General features: G+C 46.3%; 3 protein-coding genes across 4 annotated transcripts; 2 read left to right on the top strand and 1 right to left on the bottom strand.

Annotated features, from left to right (window-relative positions):
- The first annotated feature begins 1,502 nt into the window (after positions 1–1,502).
- On the top strand, positions 1,503–8,128 carry LOC123068839 (protein GET4). The gene is made up of 12 exons (XM_044491520.1): positions 1,503–1,699; positions 2,049–2,128; positions 2,711–2,789; positions 3,238–3,319; positions 3,569–3,725; positions 4,103–4,193; positions 4,517–4,600; positions 5,778–5,824; positions 6,538–6,666; positions 7,080–7,164; positions 7,528–7,608; positions 7,778–8,128. Exons 1-12 carry the CDS (start codon positions 1,634–1,636, stop codon positions 7,781–7,783), a joined length of 987 nt encoding a protein of 328 aa, XP_044347455.1. The 5' UTR covers positions 1,503–1,633; the 3' UTR covers positions 7,784–8,128.
- Positions 8,129–9,473: 1,345 nt separating this feature from the next.
- Positions 9,474–11,364, top strand: LOC123068838 (dolichol-phosphate mannose synthase subunit 3). Of its 2 annotated transcripts, none has more exons than XM_044491519.1 (4): positions 9,474–9,720; positions 10,089–10,210; positions 10,303–10,410; positions 10,778–11,364. In XM_044491519.1, exons 2-4 carry the CDS (start codon positions 10,109–10,111, stop codon positions 10,835–10,837), a joined length of 270 nt encoding a protein of 89 aa, XP_044347454.1. In that variant the 5' UTR covers positions 9,474–9,720; positions 10,089–10,108; the 3' UTR covers positions 10,838–11,364. The 2 variants fall into 2 exon arrangements, with proteins under 2 accessions (XP_044347454.1, XP_044347453.1); XM_044491518.1 differs by having other exon boundaries at positions 9,474–9,724.
- A 1,826-nt stretch (positions 11,365–13,190) lies between these two features.
- On the bottom strand, positions 13,191–16,879 carry LOC123068837 (brassinosteroid LRR receptor kinase BRL2-like). Its single transcript, XM_044491517.1, has one exon. It carries the CDS (start codon positions 16,808–16,810, stop codon positions 13,325–13,327), a length of 3,486 nt encoding a protein of 1,161 aa, XP_044347452.1. The 5' UTR covers positions 16,811–16,879; the 3' UTR covers positions 13,191–13,324.
- Between the last annotated feature and the right edge of the window lie 396 nt (positions 16,880–17,275).

Below are 17,275 nucleotides of genomic sequence, written 5' to 3'. Positions count from 1 at the left end.
TGTGCAGCCACAAGCTATTACGGGCTCTAGCATAGTTGAGTAAGTTGCAAGACTTCTTTCAGTGGTGGTCTAGCAGATGTAGGGGAAAGTAGGTGTAACTGTCCACCCAGAGTAAAGAGTTATTGTTTCAGAAAAACTGTGTCTCGAATCTCTGACCATGGATGTATTCGAGTCTTGTGCGGAAAAGTGCGCAAACCTCTGCAGAGTGTACAAACTAATCATGGTTAGCTGTGTCCCCGGTTATGGACATCTTGAGTATCCGATTCTTGGATTATCCCGTGGATCTCATCACTTTTAATATAATTTGATTGGGTTCAATGATGATGCTTAATTGGGATTGAGTTGGGTAAACCTTCTCAATATTTAACGACCACCATGATATTTAAATAAAATTTATTCCTTTGTTATAGGGAAAAATTGGCTTTATGCAAAACTGTAACCATTATAGCTTTCCACCAGCCATGTATGCATGTAGTGATAGCATTATTCCGTTCATTACTCTCTTGTGTTACATTGCCAGCATATTCCATGTGCTGACCCGTTTCGGGCTGCAACGTTCATGTTTCAGACTTTTCAGACGACGAGTAAGGTGCCTTAGGTCGTGATCTTTCACTCAGTGATGCCGTTGGAGTTGATGGACTCACTTTATCTTCCAAGCCTTCCGCTGTTATCGTATTTAGATGGCCTTAAGCCATATTTATTGTAATAAGTTCTCTTTTGAGACATTCGATGTAATAAGTGTGTGATTGCTACTCTGCTATAAATCCTTCAAGTACTGTGCGTGTCAGCATTACCGATCAGGGGATGACACTGATGCACAGAGATCAGATTATTTGAGGTCTGGTCGCTACAGGGAGCCAGCCCAATCGCCATTGCGGGAGCCCCGTCTTACATGACCTTTACCATAAACGATATTGAACACACGGCTGACCACATAGCATTGCCCTAAATTTTCTTCATGCTTAAGTAAGCTTCCATGCTTGCTAGTAGATAAAAGAGAGAAAGATTACACAATTTTCATATTTTCCGTTAATATGTATTAGGATTATTTAATATAATTATATTCTATCCATCTTCAAGTTAAAATCGCGTGTGCCAGTGTTAGCTCAAGATCAGCCCGTTTTTCGATCAAGTTATATAAAGCAACCATATTCAACTAATTTTTTTCAAGTCGATCACGAGTCGAATCCAAATAAAAATCGATCTGGAGCGACCGACGAGCCTCGAGCTTTTTTTTACAGCCCTAAATGCACGTGAGGGTCACACATGAGCACCTTTATTATATCTTCCTAGGCATTTCATTCATAGGGCCGGCTTGTAGGTTAGTTTCTCATCAAATTGCCGACCAATCTAGTTTTTTTCCTCCTTTCCCAGAATTTGGCACATGTAAAACGGAGAAGTACAATAACCCGGAGAAACGAGTTAATTCCGGATGTGGTTCGAAGACCAAACGGGAGCGCAACACGGAGAAGCTCTTTAAGATTCGCGCCAGCACGATAAGCGCCCGCCCACCCGCCCAAAATCCCCTGTTCTGTTCCGACGCCGGTGGCCCAGCTCGTCTCCGAGGCGATTTCGCGCAGCGGGACGCCGCGATTCCGATCACCGCCGACGCCGCCGCGCTCGCCGGAGAGCCATGTCTCGGTCCATGAGCCTCAACATGAGGTCGGCCTCGCGCCGCGACCTGCCGCCTCCCCAGAAGGTGAGGGATCCCCCCGCCCCGCCTCCCCGTTCCCCGCCCCCCTCTGCTTCCGCCCGCACTCGCGCGCGCCCGCGTCTGTGTGTGCGTGCGCGCATTGGGACGAGAGCGTGCGGGCGTGTTGGGCGATTCGCGGGTCGGATCTCGGTTTGCGGCGCCGCAACTGCGCCGTGGAGGAGTTGCCTCCCGTTGTATAATTTTTGTTCAAATTAGGGTTCAAGCAGCGAATCCGTGTTCAATTTCTCGGTTACACGAGATGTTGAAATTAGTTCGGTGGAATCGCTTGGCTGTATAGGGCCGGCTTGTAGGTAGTTTATCATCAATTTTCGTAATCATGCGTTGTGTTTTTCAGACAATTGAAAGGTTTGAGAAGATGGTGGAAGGGGGAAGTTACTACGAGGCCCAACAAATGTACAAGTCTACCAGTGCAAGGTATCCAATTTAACGGAAGCAGCGGTAGCTGGCTCCCTTCAGGCCTTCAGCCTTTCACTATTTAAAGTTTCAACCATATTGCACATTCTTGTACTTGCATATTATTATTAACATATTTCAACAGAAACCAGCCATTACCTTTTCACGTTAATTTAATTAGATCAACTATATGAGTTCAGTGTGAGACATCATTGGATTAACTATACTCGTTCAGTGTGAGACATCATTGTTGTGCTTAGTTTGTGTGTAACTATGGCAAACTGGCAACAGATGCAACATCTTAAAATAAGCTCATGCCAGGACGTACTTGAAGAAAATCAAAGTAAATCAATGACCAGGATCTTTGCATGTGGATATAATCCTAATATGAATACCAGAGTTATGTTCGAGATGACAATGACCATTGTTATTCACACAGAATGTGCATGTATGTTTTAGGCTGAGTGCAAAATGAGTATTCCACAGAGTAATCACATAACTGTAGCTTCAGGATAAACAAAATTAGTTTCGTGCTTGTGTCTGTTGATCAAGGACCGAACATCAGGTCGCTGTTTTGACTTATTTTTTGGTCATTACATGCAGATACATTACTTGTCAAAAGTATTCGGAAGGCTTGGACATCCTTCAGTCAGGAGCTACAATCCAGTTGAAGCATGGACAGGTTAACTCTTTGCCTTATTGGCTTCTGCCGAGTTAAAAGTTGTTGTCCAAAGATGTTTATTAATTCATCTTTTCCTGTATGATATTACCCAACTGCACACATTCCCTTTTCGAATCCAGAGGCTATACAACGAGCAAAAAAAACCTGAAAGCTGTCTTGGTTATTTTAAGGCATGGATTTTCTCCCTCCATAGCATTTCTCTGTAGTAATAGGGTAGAGCCATGAGGAACCAATCAATAGTCCCCCCCCCCCCCTTTTTCTTTTTTGCTGCTGGATGTACGTGTGTGCATGTGTGTGTGCTGGGGGGGGGGGTGCTAGGTTAATATTCTAGTATGTTGTACTTGTAGTCTATAAAATATTTAAATTGACTAATGTACTACTTTAAATATTTCTTTTCTTTCTTATTGGTCAAAGAGCTCGACTTTACTTTAGTGGTTACCAATTTCAGATAACTTGCGGTGCTGAACTCGCTGTGCTGTTCGTGGACACTCTTGTCAAAGGGCAATTTCCTTATAATGAAGAAACTTTTGGTAAGTTTATTGTTTTACATTTGATTTTTGGGACATATTTGCAGTGCATTTTTTGTAATCCTCCTATCGTGTCAATAGTGTCACTAGTTTGCATTCAGAAAATAATATTTCTTCCTTTTTGTGTCTACTAAATCAGCCGAGTGAAGCATTCTCTCTCTTTTTCTTTTGTATTTTTTAAATGCTGTCATGTTGTAAACTTGGGCATTAGATGTCACTTCAGTGATGTTAACTCTATTGCATCAACTACAGATCGTGTCAGAAAGATATACGAGGCGTTCCCCAGGATAAATATGCCACATTTCCTTGGAGATGATTATGACGATGATGGGCAGAAATTATCCGAAGCTATTTCTGCTGCAAGAGTGCGTTCTGAAGGTTGTTCATCATTTCTAAGAGGAGCTCTCAGGTAAGGTATATTGATTTCAATAAATCCAAGTAAATCACAAGTGCTGTCCTTCCAAGCATCAAACTTCATCCAAACCAGTAGTGTTAATCAGTGGAAATATATCCAGCAGTCTAATGCATCAAATTGTTGAACAGTACTGATAACTTGACCTGCAGTTATGAATTCTGGTTTTGAGCATTAGTGACTAATGGGCATGATAGGAACATGCATCGTTCTGAACATCTGGTTCCTCTTGATTTCCTCTCAGCGCGTCCAAAACTCTGCATGCCGATTGCCATGAGACATATTTATTTTGTTTACTATGTTACCAGGGGAGGTGTTTTTCTTCTCCCTTTTCTGGCTGTTATGCACTAATAATGTATCATCCTGCTATTAAGGTGGTCTGCTGAGTTTGGGACATCAAGAAACGGATCTCCTGATCTGCATGTTATGTTGGGTGAATACATTTATTCGGAATCACCAGAAACGGTACTGTCCATGATTCTGTGTCTTACTGTGAATATCTTCTGCTCTTTACATTCCTGAATCGCAAAATTTGAGTAATTTGCATGTCAACCAAGTCATGCCTAGGAAAGATCGTATTAATCCTCTTCACTAGGCCATTTATTTGCTCTTAGATGATGTATGTTCCTCTAGTCCTAGATGGTGCATGCATGCAGTAAATTGATATCTAGAAAGCAAGTGAAAGAGCATTGTAGAGCTACGATTTTTATTTGTCATCGATGCTGTTAATATTTTTACTACTTCGGTAATTATGCTTACAGTTTAACCTGGAGTGACCTTGACTGCAGGACATGACTAAAGTATCAAGTCATTTTGTGCGCGGTAACGATCCTAAAAAATTTGCTTCTATGCTGGTAAACTTTATGGGCAAGGTAATTATTGTTCTAAGCAGTAGGTATTACAAATGATGCTTGGTAATTACTGAATTCTGTTTGAATTATATATATTTGTTTCTTTGAGAGAGAGCAAAAGTTTACCCTACCAAAATATTTCCAACGTCTTTCACATACATAGTGATTTTATTACTTCTTATGTACAATAAGGTCACTTTCAAGCTATCGCCTGAGTTTTTTATCCACGTCATTCTCCAAAACCGTTTAACTTGAATCCTCTTTTTCCAATACCATGAATATATCCCCTGGTTTGTTTTACATGTTTTTTTGACTGTTGCAGCATCTATGTGAAATAGTTCATTTCATTGTCGTTCACATGGATGCCATGTGTGTGGGGGCCCATCTATCGGTCTCCAAGGTCACCCACCCTCTGTTTAGATTGCTAAGGAGAAACACAAGTGAATCTGTCAGAGAGACATTGTAACTGCCCAACATTTTTAGGGCCAGTTCTGTTGCTGGCTTCTAGAATAAGCTGGAATAAGCTGCCCCCTAACCAGCTTATTCTAGAAGCCCAACCAAATTTATTTTTTTAGAAACCTATTAATTAAGACTTGATTAGTAGGCTTCTAAAAATATATTTTTGGTTGGCCTTCTAGAATAAGCTGGGTAGGGGGCAGCTTATTCTAGAAGCCCAAAAAAGGCCACCAAAAGAACTGGCCCTTAATGTTTACCTGCTTGCTGGTTTCCATGCTGGTGTCCATCTAAGCGTGAAACGGAGGTCAAAGCAACCGAACCAACAAATGGGGTTTACATGACATAGAAAGATATAGGATCCAAATTAAACAGTTTTGGAGAATCGGTTTGAAAATCAGACTGAGGATTGAAAAACTGATGGTTTCCTAAATGCTGCTTAGTATAATTAGCAATTGCTCGATATGATTAGTAAATCCATGTTGTCCACAACAATTTGCTCTGTACAATGGGTTTACTAATGTATGGGTTGTAGGCCATTCTTCGTCAAAATATGAAAATATGGAAACAGAACACAAGCACAAGCTTGTTAAATCACTCAGTCTTATACCCCAATCTGTTTGTGGGTTGGATCTGTGTTCATTATTCATGCCCAACTTTTGTTAGGTGTTAAATGGATTCATATATGCTGTTGACATTTTGTAATATAGAATCATATTGATCTTTTTTCTTCCTTTCTGTACAGTGCTACCCTGGTGAAGATGATACTGCAATTGCACGCAGTGTCCTAATGTAAGATTTCATTCCTTTCTTTCTTGTTTGCTCTGGTAATGTTATGTGCTAGGGACTAATGTAGGGTAGAATAGGTGGGTTTGGTTGGGATAGAGGAGAAGCAATTGGTAGATGGAACAAGAGGAAGGGTGAAACAATTGAGATAGCGGTTGGTAGATGGAGATGTGTGAGAGAGGTTTGGTTTAATGTTTGCTTATAATTGAAAAAAGGGATGCAGCAGCCCATTATATAGATGGGTCTCGCCCAAGCAATTTGTAACGTCCCTTCCAAAAAAAATGTCAATGAATCTATAGTTCAATACAAATACCAAGCTAGTAATATCTTCAGTTTGCCTACAAGACAATCTTTCTCTTTATTTGGAACCATGACCCATAGTCATGACATGAGAGATCATCCCTTGTAAGTTGTATGAGAGGAAAGTCTGATACCATTGAAAAGGGCCGCACTTCGTACTGTAGAAACCGATGTGAAGGAATTGTGTAATGTTTGTTTCATTTACAGCGATAGATACACGTCAGTTAGCAGTGTGCTAGGATGCGTGCAATATGATATACTGCCTCAACACAATATCCTCCATGTGATCACACTGAAATGCATACAGAAGAACACTTTAACACTGTAAAGTAAATATCGTCTCATTGTTGGGATAGAATTTTACTGGGATTTTGGGGATGGAGATGCCGGGTTTTCTAATATGTTGTTCTTTCTTAAAGGTATCTATCACTAGGGAATCTCAGAGACGCAAATTTACTTATGGATGGGATGAAGGAGCAGCTAAAATCTGCTGACTTGGAACTTCCAAAAACAGATTTAATTGAGTTTATCAAGTATCTTCTTCAAACGTGAGTCTCTCATATTTTTGGCTTGCATTGTATTTCGGGTGTCCTTTCCATGTCTGCATATTTGTTCCACGATGTTCCCATACACCACATGCAAATTTTGTGAAATAATGCTGCAGTTTGCATGATAGTTCTCAGACGTCAGTTACACATGTTTTTATAGTTCTATCGCTAGAAAGATAAAATTACTGCCTGTAGGTGTTACGAATGCTCCTGCCTTACCAATATATTCAAATGCCCATGTCAGAAATGACTGATATCATATTTTGACAGTTTCTCGTGTACTTGATTTGTAACCATATGTAAATGAAGATCAACTTTCTTTTCTTATCTTATACATGAAATAACAAACTATTTTGTCATTCTTTTCTTTTGTTATGGCCTTATGGGCATTACTAACTAGATGTTGTTTACAGGCTTGAAAGAGATGCTTACCCTCTTTTTAGGACACTTCGACAAAAGTACAGGACAAGTACAGATCGAGACAGTGTATTTGAGGAGGTATGGCCCACTATTGAAATTTTGTAGCTCTATAACAGGAGTCCTATTTATCAAAAAATTATATATATTGTTATGAAACAATGTGAATCCGTGAAAGATGTTTAGATAATTTGGAAATCGCTGTGAGACATGTTCAACATAACATATCTCCACAAACTTTTGGCCTTGTTTACCAGCTTTCCATCTGGAAATCCATGAATTTCTCACAAAGGACCACTTGTTAATAAAAAAGGGCGGGAAACCCGATGTTGTGTTGTTGCTTAATGTTGGAGACCACCTGTTCTTACAAAAATAAAGAATGCAAACATAAATAGACCTCATGATGTTACACTTCCTCATCATTTTATGGTGTACGCTTTGCAGTTATTGGATGAAATAGCTGCAAAATTTTATGGTGTACGGCAACAGAATCCTCTGGAGGGACTTTTTGGTGAAATGTTCAAGGTAAACACTTTCTTTTATGGACTTCATGGTGGTCGCTATATTGAATTGCTTCCTTTTAAAGTCTGCCAAGTTAGCTGGGTTTTGCTCTAACCAGTTCCATGTGCTATTTTATTTATATTGATATATAGATAAACTTCCTCATCACTGCTCATATTCTATATTTGTGCAGGTGTAATTGACGAGAAACGAACTTGATCATCATGTCCTTGCCTTCAATGCAATGATTGGTTTTCAGCTAAAAAAAGGCATCCATTGACCAAAATAATACATTTGTGGGAGATCAACAGTGGGTCACCCAGGAAAAACGTACAGGAAGTGCTTTGTTGGAGCTTCATCAGTCATAGTCAACGGAGTTAGTACATTTGACATCAAACTACATGAAGATGCGCCACTGATCTGTTGTAAAATCGTTCTATTGGTTTTGATGTTTTTCTTTTCTTCTCCTAAAGGTTTTGATGCTTTCCAGCAGTGTAACAGATATTGTAAGATGATATGGCATTTTGTTATCTTTTTTTCCTCATTCTGTGCTAAATTTGTTTCGATGGTTTAAGCAAAGATATCAGGTGCTATAATTCCACTTTTCGAAAACCATGGCAGTCTTGCATTAAACCAGTTTATTTTCTTTCAGTCACTCGGGTTTGTAAACATGAGGTATACTGAAAATGCAAAGGTGAACATGGGTGCGTGTGCACCCATGTGAATAGTAAATTCATAAAAAATACTAGGAAAAATTGAAAAATTCTGAAATTTTGCGGTATGAACCTTAGTCGATCATTCTACTCAAGTGTGAAGTTTCATGATGTATTGACACCCATGGTGTTCTTAGTGAAGAAAATACAAATGCAACCATACTATTCATTAAACAGTGTTTTTAATATAACTTTGATTAGCTTCGATTTTGTCATTTTTGCCATAGATTACCACGGATGTGATTTCTTCATGAAACTTCATATGCGAGTATACAGGTTGACTATGTATATTAAAATTCAGATTTTTTTTATTTTTTCTAGCATTTTTCAAATTTACTATTCATAAAAAGTGCGCGCACACCCATGTTCACCAAATCCGCGTCCTGAGGTATACAGGCTTTATTTCTTGACTGCATATTTTAGGAAATTCAGAAAGAAGGAGAACATTGAGAATTTTAAAAATTGAGCACAATGAATGACTACATTAGAGCACCTCCAGTAGATGTAAAAATAACAGATTTTTACATCTCCAAGGCACAAAAATGCCGCTCAAATACATGATGTAGATGCAATTTTTTTACTCCAGATTTGTCCGTGATGTAAAATAGAGCACCAAATGATTCAAAACCTTTCCGCCGAGCGCGTGCCGCTGCCAGACCCCATGAACGCCTCCTCAGGCAACGCCTGCTTCAGTGCGCCTCACAATGGGGAATGGATCCTCTAACATTTTGAAGGGATGTCACGAAGCTACAGTGCAAAACGAAGAAGGGATGTCAGGGTACTGTTCATACAAAAAAAAATCTGAAATTAATTTTATTACACCATAATTTTGTTTGTATGTAATTTTTATAAATGTATACAGTAGATTTGTAATTTGCAAATTAATTCAAATCATTTTAGGCTTAATCATATGGATGTGAAGAAGGGATGTCAGGGTACTGTAGCTTCCCTGACATCCCTTCGTGATGTTAGAGGATCTCGTTCCCTCACAATGGCCACCTCCACGGTGATGTAAATTTTAATTCATCTGTTGGAGTTGTAGAATTTTTGGTGATGTAAATTTTACATCATTCATTGGAGTTGAATGTTTTGGTAATGTAAATCTATATTTTGATAATGTAAATTTTAGTCGAATTATAATTTAGTGATGTTTTTTACATCATCTGTTGAATATGCTCTTAGCAATTTTTGCCACCAAGTACATTATAGTCCGTCGATCCAAGAGTAAGGACGTCCCTAGGGTTCCTAGCCGCCGCCGGCCCGCCGCCACTACTGCCGGCCCTCCGCTGCGGCCTGCCCAGCCAGCCGAAGCCTCCGCTGCCCCGCCTCCGGTACAGGAGCACAGCAGCGCCTCCTCCCCTGGAGCAGCCGCTCCCGCCCGGCAACTCCGCCGCCCGGAGCTACGCCGGCGACCAGTCCATAGGCAGGTAGCCACCTCTCCTTCCTCCTTCTTCCCTCATCCCCACCTCCCTCCCTCCCTCCGTCCTTCCTCTTGCATCCTCTACTTGTTCAAATGTTCTCCCTGATTTCTGTATTGGATGAGTACTGGCTTTAGATTGCATATTGTGAGAATATAATGATGACTATTTCTTCATGAGTACTTGCTGCATGGTTTTGACAGAGCATGTTCAAGTTTACATGTGAAAGGATTTTAGTTGATAGGTTTTTTGTTTGAGGTAAAGTTGATAGGTGTTTTTGATAATGCTTGCTGGAGCAAATCTTTACAAATTCTAGTTTGATTTTTTTCTCTCTGCATTTTAGGCTCTAATTCGCCCTTTTGATTGATGGCAGACAAACGCTGCATTTCCTAGATGAAGCACATATTCAAGATCATCGCGGTGCTGGCGGCGATCTCGGCCGTCTGGGTTGCGCTCCTTGAAACCTCGACAGTTCCTCGCAGTTATACTTGGCTGGCGAGTGCCATTAATTTTTCACTTGCAAATTTATTGCAGTTAAGACACTGTCTTTCGATTAAGATGGTTGCTTGTGACTTCTGTTGTTGTAGCTTCCCATCTACTTGGTAGTGGCGCTTGGATGCTACGGCCTTTTCATGGTTGGGTATGGGCTGATGTTCTTTCCCACTTGTCCTCGAGAAGCCATACTACTACAGCAGGTAGTGGATGTAGTCCTAGCAGCCTAATTATCTCTCTCTTTTTTTTGTCTATGCAGTCTCATTGCCATGTTGAGAATTAATAATCGCTAGAATATACATCCTAGGTATTTTCAGCTTAATATACACTTGTGCATTATATATTATACATTCTTTTCTTTTGGTTTTCTGCTGGCATAATGAGATTCAAGGTATTATGCAGAAGGCACCATAAGTTTGTTTGTCCCTTATGTGTATGATTATATGGCTTTTCATAATGGCCACTACAAATAAAACCAAGCCACCTGATTTTGAAACTTTAAATTTTCTGTATAATTACATCTTTGCTTTGCTCCCATTTCTAATTATTTGTGCTCGACCTACTATGCAGGATATTGTGGAGGCAAAGGAATTCTTATCCAAAAGGGGTGTTGATGTGGGCTCCGACTGAGGTCAATTCCAGTGTTTAATTTTTTATGACCAGTTTGAAGCTTCCTGGGTACCATAGCTAGAAAAAGGTTATGCCATTTCACTATGTTTATATATTGTTACTAACACAGTTTTGGTGAGTGGCGTGTTACACTACATTTGAGGTGGATGGCTTGTCACGATACTACTTGTGTCAGAAAACATTGCGAGAACAACTAATGAATGGTTCATTAACAAGGCCATCAGTGTTCATGATATGTTTGCTCTGTAACCATCCAGATTTCATCACTGAATGCGTATCAGTTTGTGCTCTGCAGTATCACCTTTGGTGATGCTTTGAATTGCTAGCTCTTTTGATGGTTCAGTTCTAGTATGTCTAAGTTTCTGTGCAGTGCAGATTTCTTTCATTTGGCAACTCTGGAACTTCTCAAATTCAGCAAAGTGTTGTCTCATTGGCACTTTGAAGTTTGAACTCCTCATGATTAACAAAAGATCATTGTACCTTCGCTGATACCATTATTGCTCCATGTTCACAAAACAATTGTAGAATGGACTGTGCAGTGAACCTGTTTCAACTCATAATGCTATTATATACACATGTTCAGTCACATGCCAATTTGACAGCAGCCGGTCGCCTGCTACCTCGAGCTAGCTGCTTCCGGCAAGGGGCTTGTTTGAGGCTGGTCCATCATCTTCTCCGGCACTGGGAACTCGCTCTGCTGTGCGGTTCTCTGTCGCTGCCTCCTCGTCTGTTGAACCTCCCTGGAGCCCCTGCTCGCAGTAGTTCTCAGTGGTCAGTTGTAAAGCTTACACGCGCCTTGGGCCGTTGCATGTGCATATATCAATATATGTTGTGTGTTTCGTATACCTGGCCCTTGGCGTCTGTTGCTTAAACATGCATGCTCCTCTGTTCTGTTCCTGGTTTGGCATGTCAAAAGTTTTAAAAAATTATAGTGGAGTTTGTTGTTGAATTTTTGGGTCCTATTGGCGCCTTCTATGTGAGGTTGAGGTTTACCTAATGCTAGTGATTCTCCAAAAAAAAAACACTGTTTTTTTTTTCTTTCAGAAGTACCCGTTGCTGACATTTTGTGGACAGTTTTGAGAGCATCATCGGACAATCTCGCAGTTAACAAACATGTTAGCAGTTTAAAAGAAAAAGACCTGTTACCAGACTGGAGTCAAAAAACGTCTTACATTATGGGACAGAGGGAGTAACTCGCATGGTAGACATAATAGCTAACTGAACATATAAAACAGTTTCTCATTTAGAGATATTTCGAAGTTTCATGGATGAACAAAACATGCTCCCTGTAGATAATCCAGTTCCTGCTAACTTAGTACTGAAGAGAGTGCTTTCCATACCTTCTATTGTTAACACTGACCTGATCATTATGAACATGTACCAACCAAGTGCCTTGGCTCTTGGTTGCTGTGAGGTGTTCCCGTTCGTTGTGCTGAAATTACCATGGAAGCAGCACAAGTGGGAGCATCATTACCGTCGATTGGAAGTGTGCTTTTGATCTCTGTCAGTAGGTGCTAGTTACAGTTTCTTATTCGAGTTGTTCATATCATCATCACCGCATCAAAAATTGACTTTATTTAACTTGTGACCTGTCGTCAAGCCTTTTTAGCTAGCCATCATTCCTTCGCTTCACTCTGACCCCAGGGCAACTAGTCTCAAACTATTCAAAGCCAACCACAAGGATACGGGACCACTACAGTTGCCTGATTTTTTTTCAGTTTTGCTTAACATCATGTACCTATTTTCTCTCTCTGACTGTTCAGTTGATTTTGGGCGAGACCAAAGGCGGCGACAATGTGAGGAGCGGCAACAATGAGCATCGACCTGGCGAGGCTGAGCCAAGACCTCGCCGGAGACGGAGACGACACTGTGAGCAATAGTGAGTTGCAGAATCACGCAAAGGCAAGGAAGCAGGTTGACAATGCATTGAGGTTGTCGGCGTTGCTGAAGATTGAGGGACTTAGAGGGATGGCTGCGAGGAAGCAGGTTGACAATGCATTGAGGTTGTCCCAGTCATCACTCTACCCCCCCCCCCCCCCCCCCCCCCGCGGTTCTTCAGTGCCAGCGATGATCCCCCCAACCCAACCCAAATCGTCAAGCCTCCAACTTGCTCCCCGTCTCCCACTCGTTATCGGCTCAAAGTTTTTTTTCCGGTCGTAGCAAAACCGGAAGATAGTCACAGTAGGTGATGCTTCCTATTACCCGGGAGTTGGGCGTGTCATCCGTCTGCCTTACTTTGTCACTTAATTAAGCGCATTATCAATCACAAGGATCAAAATGACACACAAATGTGTAGCTAGATCGAAAATTGTCTTGCAAAGGTTTGGGTTTTTCTTCAGAATTCAGGGGACAAAACATGTTGCTATACGCAACAACAACTTTATTAGTCCAACTCAAGGCAAAATGTTACGTACAACAATTGTATACACCATATTGCAACACATATAAGCAGCAATTACAACACTAAAAACCATGGAGGCCTCCTTGCTATGCGTCGTGGCCATGACCATTGCACGCGCCTGCCGTTGGCAAAGGAGGCTGCGACGACGGCGCGTCGATCTCCCTGAGCACGGCGACCACATGCAGCATATTGGGCCGCTTCGACGGGAAGTCGTCCACGCACTGCAGCGCCATCTCCAGGAACCTCATCATCTCCGTCTCCTCGTCGCCGGCCGCGGCCGCGACGAGCTCCGGGTCCACGACCTCCTTCCCGGCGCCCTCCCTGACCTTCATCTTCACCCAGCCGACGAGGTTGGTGTCGCCGAAGTCCTCCTTGTCGGTGGGCCGCCGCCCGGTGAGCAGCTCCAGCAGCACCACGCCGAGGGAGTAGACGTCGCCCTTGGCGGTGCACCGGAAGCTCTGGTAGTACTCCGGCGGCACGTACCCGGGGGTCCCGGCGAGGGTGCTGACGCTGAGGTGCGTGTCGAGCGCGCTGATGAGCCTGGCCATGCCGAAGTCGGCGACGCGGGCCTCCATCCTGCCGTCGAGGAGCACGTTGCTGGACTTCATGTCGCGGTGGATGATGTGCGGGATGCAGTTGTGGTGCAGGAAGCACAGCCCCTTGGCCGCCCCGCGCGCCACCGTCTTCCTCTTCTCCCACGTCAGCGCCGGCGCGCCGTCGGCCGGGAGGTGGAGCATGTCCTCCAGGCTGCCGTGGGTCATGTACTCGTAGACGAGGAGCCGCTCCTCGCCGATCTTGCAGTAGCCGAGCAGGGGCACCAGGTTCCGGTGCTTGATCTTGCCCAGCGTCTCCATCTCCGCCATGAACTCGCGGTCCCCCTGGTGGCTCAGCGGGATCAGCTTCTTGATGGCGACCGTGGAGCCGTCCTTGAGCGTCGCCTTGAATACCTCGCCGAACCCGCCGGAGCCGATCAGGCTGGCGGCCGAGAAGCCGTTGGTGGCCTCGATCAGCTGCGTGAATGTGATCTTCCGGAGCTGCCGCTGGAAGGTGGCCACGTTGATGCTCAGCGCCTCCTTCTCCGCCTTGCCCAGCTTCCACGTCGTCGCCGTCCGCGTCCCGTCCTGCAGGCTGCTCAGCATCCGCGCCTCCCGCACCTCCCGCCGCCGCACGCGCACCGCCACCGCCCAGATCGACACCGCGCACGCCAGCCCGGCGGTGACCATCACGGCCAGGAGCACGGCGTTCGCCCACGCCGCCCTCGGCAGAGGCCACCTACTGCTACTACTTTCAGCTGCCGCGCCGGAGGAGGCCGCGATGCTCGCCCTGGGGAGCCGGTCGCTGCACGGCACCAGCGGCATGCCGCAGAGGCCAGGGTTGTTGGCGTACTGGCTCGCCGGCAGCGTGCTGAGCTGCCCGCGCTGCGGGATCTCGCCTGCGAGGTCGTTGTCGGAGACGTCGATCTGCACGAGGAAGGAGAGGTTGGAGAAGGAGTCCGGGATGCTGCCCTGCAGCCGGTTGTGCGACACGTCGAACACGCCGAGGTCGTGGAGGCGGCCGAGCGACGCCGGGATCTCGCCGCTGAGGTTGTTCCTCGCCAGGTCGAGCACCTGGAGCAGCACCATGTCGCCCAGCTCCTCCGGGATGGCGCCTACGAGGCTGTTGTACGAGAGGTCCAGGTACTCCAGCGTCTGGTACCGCGTCCACCCGCTCACCGCCGCGCCGGAGTAGAGCCGCGTGAAGTCGCAGCTCCTGAGGGTGGGCACCTGCAGCAGCCGCTCCGGCCGGATGCCCGCGAACTCCAGCAGCCCACCCACGCCCTTGCACGCGTTCCCAGCGTTGCGGACGAACGCCAGCGTGTTGCCGGACAGGATGCCGCTCAGCGGCGTCGCCCCGAGCTGCCGGCCGAGGCGGTGCGGGATCACGCCGGTGAGCCTGTTGCTGTTGAGGTCCAGCCACATCAGGCTGCTGCAGTTGCCGAGCTCCTTGGGGATGTCGCCCACGAGGCTATTGTTCGCCAGCTGTAGCACGGCGAGCCGGGACAGCCGGCCGAACTCCGGCCTGATCGTGCCGCTGATCCGGTTGCTCGTCAGCGAAATCCACTCGAGGCCGGTGCAGTTAAAGAGCTCGACGGGGATGTCGCCGCCGATGAAGTTGTTGTTGAGGATGAGCGTGCGGAGGCTCCGGCATTGCCCGAGCTCCGCGGGGATCTGGCCTTCTAGCTGGTTGAGCCACGTCACGAGCTGCTCCAGGGCACGGAGCATGCCGAGCTCCGGCGGGATCGGGCCGCGCAGGTAGTTGATGCTGAAGTCGATCACCCGAAGGCGCGAGCAGTTGGCCAGACCCGGAGGGATCGCGCCGGTGAGGAGGTTGTCCGGCATCCGGAGCTCCTCCAGCGCCGCGCCGCCCCTGCAGAGCTCGGCGGGCAGCGCACCGGCGATCTTGTTGCTGCTGAGGTCGGCGACCCTGAGGCTGTTGCAGGCAGAGATGGTGCTCGGGAGCGATCCCGAGATGAAGTTGTTGCTGAGAAGCAGGATCTCCAACTTCGTGAGGTTCCCGAGCACCGCGGCCGGGATCGAGCCGGAGATGTTGTTGTTGGCCGCGTCGAGCAGCTGGAGCGCGCGGCACGACGAAAGGGACTCCGGGATAGAGCCGGAGATGTTGTTGCTCGAGACTCTGAGGATCTGCAGCGACGAGCACGCGGCCAGGCTGCGTGGGATGGCGCCGGTGAGGCGGTTCCCCGAGACGTCGAGCACCTCGAGGCCAGCGACGTCGCCGATCGACTCCGGGATCGCGCCGGCGAGGGCGTTGTAGGATACGTTGAGCGTCTTGAGGCCGGCGCAGCGGGAGAAGGACGGCGGGATCGTGCCGGTGAAACGGTTGGCGGAGAGGTCGAGCAGGACCAGCGTGTCGGGGAACGACGCGCCGGAGACGTCCCCGGACATGTTGTTCCCGGCGACGTCGAACACCTGAATCGTGCTCGGCGGAGACAGTAGGTTAAGAGGGAGAGCGCCGGTGAGGTTGTTCCGCGCGAGGCGGACGTCGGTGAGGTTGGGGTAGTAGTGCGCCAGCTGCATGTCGGCGGGGAGGCTGCCGGCGAGGCCGCCGTCGGAGAGGTCGAGCGTCAGCAGCGCACGGGGGAGCATGGGAATGTCCCCAGCGGCGTCGGCGCGGAGCTGGGCGTTGCCGGAGAGGTTGAGGTGGCGCAGCGTGTCAATGGAAGCGAGCGCTGCAAACGAAGAGCGCCCGGAGAGGCCGCAACCGGCGAGGTTGAGCCCCTCCACCCGCCCCTCGCCGTCGCACGTCACCCCGTACCACCTGCACCACGTGCCATTACCACTACCACCACCGCCGGGCGACCCTTGCTGCTGCCATTGCCAAGACGAGAGCACGCTCCTAGGGTCCTTGTGGACGGACGCCTTGAAGCGGAGGAGCGCCCCCGCGTCGTCGCCGGTTCCCGCGGACACGGTCGTCGTCGTGTACGTCGACGAGAGGAGGAGGAAGACGACGAGGAGGAGCATGCGATCCATCGCCACTGGCATGGCTGGCACGGGGACGCCGATGAGGAATGTCATTGACTCATGGTCTCCCTCACGTTGGATGGTCTGTGCTTAGTAGCACGAAAGGTGTTTGAGGAAAGGAAAGAGAGCGTGCGCCATTGTGGCTTTTGGAGGTAAAAAGCTCGATAAAGATGGCTTTTGTTGTGTGTGTAGGAGTATTAGAAACATCATCGGTCGGTTAACCCACGGTGTGTGTGCGTGTCTTAAGGCTTTTGCTAATATTGTGTTGATGATGATAGGATTCGCTTTACCTCTGGATCAACCATGGGGAATCATGTGTGCACGAGGGAAAAGGAAGGCATGCACGTGAGTAAGTGGAGGGGAATCATGGCACACGAAGTCAGGAACACATTGATCTTATGAATGGAAATTGCACCGAGCTCAGCAGCAGTCCCTACAACCGGTCATCCAACGCTAGCACTCAAATTTCCCCTAAAATACAACATCTTCAATGTAAACTATGTTAGAACCGAGAGTATA

This window comes from Triticum aestivum, chromosome 3B, assembly GCF_018294505.1.
Source record: "Triticum aestivum cultivar Chinese Spring chromosome 3B, IWGSC CS RefSeq v2.1, whole genome shotgun sequence".
Classification (NCBI taxonomy): Eukaryota; Viridiplantae; Streptophyta; class Magnoliopsida; order Poales; family Poaceae; genus Triticum; species Triticum aestivum.
This window is presented reverse-complemented; position numbering and strand designations above follow the sequence as displayed.

Coding starts and splice junctions, on each gene's coding strand:
- LOC123068839 (XM_044491520.1), top strand. CDS start 1,634: ATGTCTCGGTCCATGAGCCTCAACATGAGGTCGGCCTCGCGCCGCGAC. Junction 6,667..7,079: donor ATCAAGTATCTTCTTCAAAC/GTGAGTCTCTCA, acceptor TGTTGTTTACAG/GCTTGAAAGAGATGCTTACC. Junction 7,165..7,527: donor GAGACAGTGTATTTGAGGAG/GTATGGCCCACT, acceptor TACGCTTTGCAG/TTATTGGATGAAATAGCTGC.
- LOC123068837 (XM_044491517.1), bottom strand. CDS start 16,810: ATGACATTCCTCATCGGCGTCCCCGTGCCAGCCATGCCAGTGGCGATG.
- LOC123068838 (XM_044491519.1), top strand. CDS start 10,109: ATGAAGCACATATTCAAGATCATCGCGGTGCTGGCGGCGATCTCGGCC. Junction 10,211..10,302: donor CTCGCAGTTATACTTGGCTG/GCGAGTGCCATT, acceptor CTGTTGTTGTAG/CTTCCCATCTACTTGGTAGT. Junction 10,411..10,777: donor AAGCCATACTACTACAGCAG/GTAGTGGATGTA, acceptor CCTACTATGCAG/GATATTGTGGAGGCAAAGGA.